This window comes from Telmatherina bonti (genome assembly GCF_933228915.1).
Source record: "Telmatherina bonti genome assembly, chromosome: 19".
Classification (NCBI taxonomy): domain Eukaryota; kingdom Metazoa; phylum Chordata; class Actinopteri; order Atheriniformes; family Telmatherinidae; genus Telmatherina; species Telmatherina bonti.
The window spans coordinates 5189536-5194745 of record NC_136617.1 but is presented as its reverse complement, the minus strand read 5'-3'; the positions used below and the strand labels follow the sequence as shown (position 1 = coordinate 5194745).

Here is a 5210-nt window from a genome sequence, read left to right as displayed (position 1 = left end):
AAATCTTTAAATTGGGACTGAGAAAATCTAATCGAAAAATCAAAAATCAGGATTTTTTTTTGCTTCACAATTTTAAAATCGATTTTTTAAAAATTTAAAAATCGATTTTTTTTTTCAAATAAATAAAAATAATCCATGATAAATTTTTTGTCATTTTTACTGTTTTTATTGATCTTTTCACTCGTCATCTTGGGTATTATAGCAGCAGAATGATGGTCTGGCTGCTGGGTTGTTTTTTTCCCAAACGGAAATAAAGAAAAATGGCAAACAGCTTTTATACATCTGGGGTTTTTTTTTAATCTAGAAAAATCAGCAATATGAAAGAATTGTAATAGTGGCAATTTATATGGAATCGGGACAACAGCGTATCGTCACAGCCTGAGTTAAACCAAGCCTCAGGAGGAGGAGCCGCACGAAGACTGCTGCAGATATTCTGGTGGTGGCGTCTTTAAAGTTTGACATTTTCTGAAATCGCTCCAGTTTTTGCTCCTCGGCCAGGTGAAGCTCTCTCCATCTCTCCACCTGGCTGAAACGCTCCTTCATACCAGTTAAACCAGTAGATTCCTCCAGACCGTTTATCCTAACTTTCCAGGCCGTGTTTTCCCTGAGATGCTAAAACCTGACATGATGTTTATCCTCTGCGACCTGCTGACATTTTGTGTTCTCCTCAGCTTCAGGTCCAACTCATCACGCAGCAGAGACTCGGGACTCCTTCATGGCCGCTCCAGCTGGACGGGGCAGCAGCCAATCAGCGCCTCGGACAGCTCCTGCATCCACCCGTCGCCCTTGGCAACGCCCAGCTGGTACCTGAGGTCGTTTGAAGAGAAAAACTGGAATATGTAACCATGGAAACGCGGTGGATTCTGCGTGTTGCTAGGCAACCAGCTGGTTCTGGTCAGATGAACCAGTAACTGGTCATTCAGGGGTTTTAATTGCAGGACAGATGTCATCAGCGTGAGTCGTGATGACGTCGCTACGTTACATCGCGGCTCTCCGCGCGCCGCTCCGCGCAGCCTCGTTGTTCAGAGCGTGGAGGCGCCGGGACGGTGTCACGGTGAACCGTAACCCCCCCCCCATCATGGCCTCCGCGCCGCCGCGCACGCAGCGCGCCGCCAGCGGAGCTTCTCTTCCCGCAGCGGAGACGGACGTCAGGCCGCAGCACCGGCACCGGTAGAGCCGCGGGGGGAGCCGCCTCACGCGCCCCCGCTCGCGCCGCTCTCCTCCATGCCTTCCTCTAAAACCAGCTTTTCTCTGAAGAGGGGCGCGCGCCCGCACGAGCCTGCGCGGCGGCGGCGGCATGACGGCCGGCCGGGATTACAGCCTCAATCTGTCGGTGCAGCACGTGCTGAGCCTCTGGGCGCAGGGCACGACGCTGCAGCACTTCACAGGTACGTGCACGGAAAGCTGTCTCACGCGCGGCGGCGGCATGCGCACCGCGTGCGGCGCGGAGCGGCCGCCGCGTGTCGCCGCGTCCAGGAGGTTTGTGCGCGCGGGCTGGAGGAGGCTCCTCATCCTCCTCCAGCTGATGGATGATGAGCAGAACTCGCCACGCGTGTGTGTGTGTGTGTGTGTGTGTGTGTGTTTCTCCCCCCTTTGTCCTCTGCATCAGCAGCATCTCCTGGGCTGGGAGGAGACGCAGCTCGCGTGCAGGTGAAGGTACATGGCACCTGGAGGAGAGGCCGAGCTTCCAGATTGCATTAAAACTGAGGATGTGGATCTTAAACCGGATTGGTGGTCGGTGTAAACGCTGCGAGTGGAGCTGCTTCCTGCAGGGCCCCATGTGGGGACAGATCTGAGACATCCTGAAAGTCAGCAGGAAGTTGCGGCATGCCCCCCCCCCCCCCCCCCCCCCCCCCCCCCTCCTCTCAGCTGCTGAAGCAAATCATTTCCTGTTTATGAGAAGTGAAGAAAGAACATTTAAATGTGTCGACGATGTGAAAGTCGCTTTGCTGCAGTAAAAACAGCAGCCAAACAGGAACACCTGGTTCAGACGGCGGTTAGAAAGAAGAAGGTTGTTTCTAAAAGAAACGTGTTCCTGGACAGGACCGCCGTGTTCCCATCAGTAATCTGATTACTCCCACATGCAGGATCTGGTTCACACCTCCAGCCTGATTATAATCTGCTGTCTGGAGGAGTCGGATTGTCACAGGAAGCAACGTCGCCTCAACCTGAGCCCAACACAAAAACACCTCCATCAGTAATCTGATTACTCTGGATATGTGTAGGAGCCCAGTAACAGAAAAGGTTCCTATTATTATCTCACAGCTTTGCTTGATGAATAATGATTTTATGACCCAGTGGATCATTTCTGTCGTTTCTTATGAGCGAACAGCTGAAGCACCTGCGTGAAATACCACCGAAGAAGAAGGTAGCAGAGGAAACCGCCGTGGTTGTTGCCTCCAAACACATCTACACAGTTTATCCTTCATCCTCTTCGTTTCCTTCATTTTATCACAACGGTGACCCAGGAAGGCCAAGTTAACGCTTTTATTTGTATTCAGCTTTATTCATACAGCAGCATTTCACGACCAGAAGGTCCCGTTTATATTTTATAAATAACTGGTTATAAACATGGTGATCTAAGTTCTGTTTTCCTTCCATGTTGTCATGGAAGTCTTCCTCCTGCTGGGTTTCTTTCACGGTGTGATGGTGGAGGACGTCTCAGCAGCACCTCTGGAGTTTTACATGTTTCCCTGCTGCAACACACCTGACTCCAGGTAACGGGTCATTAACAGACCTGTGTAGAACGTGACAGCTGTTGGTGTGTTGCAGCAGGGAAACATCTAAAACGTGCAGCAGAGCTGCAGATGGAGCAGTAAAAGCAGGACTTCCACCCAGAACGTTTCTCCTGCAGGAGAAGCAGAAACCAAAAAGTCTTCTCTGATTGGAAGGAAGTGACCCGACGACCTCTGGAGACGGAAAGATGAACCTGGACACGGTGCAGTGTGCCTGCAGCGCCTGCAGAGGGCAGTACAGCTTCGCCAGGTTTCATCCAATCAGGACTCTGCTTGTACAGAGGTGGAGTGACCATCAAACAGGTTTGGTTTTAAGAAACCAGAAGAACAGAAATATTCAGCAGCACAAACAGGAAGCCAGTCGTTGTTGTTGTTGTGTAAACAAGGCTTGTTTACATCAGACGATGAGACGTTATACGCCTGATGGTCTGGTCTCGGTCTGCATCCAGTTTCTGGGTCTGGTCTCGGTCTGCATCCAGTTTCTGGGTCTGGTCTCGGTCTGCATCCAGTTTCTGGGTCTGGTCTCAGTCTTTCTGGGTCTGGTCTCGGTCTGCATCATTACGATCATTTTCATGATTATTATCAGCATTATCATCCTCCTGTTCTTTACCATAATTATTATTATATTTATTATTGTTATTATGATTGTTATTATCATAATTATCATGAATACAATCATTATTGTTATTATCAGCATCATCAATATTGTCGTCATCATTGTCATCATTATTATTATAAATATTATAATTATTATAATTTTTTTCATTACCATCATGATCAATATTATCATTATCATCCTCCTGCTCTTTACCATCATCATCATCATCGTCCTCATTATTAATATCATCGTCATCAGCTTTTAAACTGAATAATTTTTATTTATATTATATTACACACCATGTTACATGCAAAGCAGCAAATAGAATCAGCTGTTTGAAACACGCTGTGTTCTTCAGCTAAAAAATGCAAGAAGACATCATCGGTGGAAAAGACAGAGCTAAAGACGAGTCAAGATAAGACTTTTCCTGGCTAAATAGATCCCAGAGCAGAGATGGGACGAAAACGATGCTGGATTAGTCGTCGTTAGGGGAGATCTAAGGAGACACGGGACTGAGACAGAAGAAACAGTGCTGCGTTATGAGGGTCAAATATTTAATAAATCTGATTTTAGGAAGTGTCTGGCTGAAGCTGCGCCACATTGTGGTTCTGGTGGTTCTGATGGTTCTGGTGGTTCTAATGGTTCTGTCTCATCTCCCCTCAGAGATGTGGTACTGGGTGTTCCTGTGGTGTCTCTTCTCTTCGCTCTTCGTCCACAGCGCCATGGCGCTGCTCATGTTGGTCATGCTGCAGCGCCACAAGTCGGGTCGCCTCATAACGCTGGTGCTGGTCAGCGTGGGTTTCCTGGCCTCGCTCTCCGGAAGCGTCATCACCAGTAAGTCCAGTCCAGTTGCCTCACACACCAGTAAGCACTAAACATTCAGGAACAAACCAGAACAATCTAAACAAACACAGATTCACTGAGAGCTTTAAAACAAATAATGGAAGCTGCAGAGATGTTCCTCCGCTGTAGGGACTAGTTTATCTGAGGCTTACGCTCAACTGCTTCAGATAAAACAGCAATTTCACCTTAGCAGCTAACGCTAAGACCGCTGGCTTCAACATCAGCAGCTAACGCTAAGACCGCTGGCTTCCTCATTAGCAGCTAACGCTAAGACCGCTGGCTTAAACATCAGCAGCTAACGCTAAGACCGCTGGCTTCCTCATTAGCAGCTAATGCTAAGACTGGTGACTCACACATTAGCAGCTAACGCTAAGACCGCTGGCTCCCATATTAGTAGCTAATGCTAAGACCGCTGGCTCCCACATTAGTAGCTCACGGTAAGACCGCTGGCTCCCACATTAGTAGCTAACGCTAAGACCGCTGGCTCCCACATTAGTAGCTAACGGTAAGACCGCTGGCTCCCACATTAGTAGCTAACGCTAAGACCGCTGGCTCCCACATTAGTAGCTAATGCTAAGACCGCTGGCTTCCTCATTAGTAGCTAACGCTAAGACTGCTATCTCACACATTAGCAGCTAACGCTAAGACCGCTGGCTCCCACATTAGCAGCTAAACCATATGTACTGTGTGTGTCCTCAGGCGCGGCGGTGGCGGGCGTTTACCGGGTTGCCGGTAAGGACATGGCTCCGCTGGAGGCTCTGATTCTCGGCGTGGGTCAGACCTCTCTCTCTGTCATTATTTCCTTCTCTCGGATCCTGGCTACGCTGTGAGGAAGACTCCAGATAGGATGAAGGAATAGAGGCTGAGACTTGGAACTTTGGACGGCCCTTTCTGTCCACTTTGTGCCAAATTCCACTGCAGGGGCGTTTCGAAGGTCCTGCCGCTCCAGAGTCTGACGGTTTCCATGGAAACAGAGACAGCGATGAGGATGTGATGAAGCTGGGAGTGGTTTTTCAGGAATGAGGAACCTTCCG

The 5210-nt window shown here is 49.0% G+C and overlaps 1 protein-coding gene across 1 annotated transcript; it reads left to right on the top strand.

Moving 5' to 3' along the window:
* Positions 1–1291: 1291 nt before the first annotated feature.
* On the top strand, positions 1292–5006 carry tmem170b (transmembrane protein 170B; the record flags this gene model as incomplete). Its single annotated transcript, XM_079258291.1, has 3 exons — positions 1292–1388; positions 3997–4167; positions 4876–5006. The coding sequence occupies exons 1-3, from the start codon at positions 1298–1300 to the stop codon at positions 5004–5006; spliced, it is 393 nt and encodes a 130-aa protein (XP_079114417.1). The 5' UTR covers positions 1292–1297.
* Between the last annotated feature and the right edge of the window lie 204 nt (positions 5007–5210).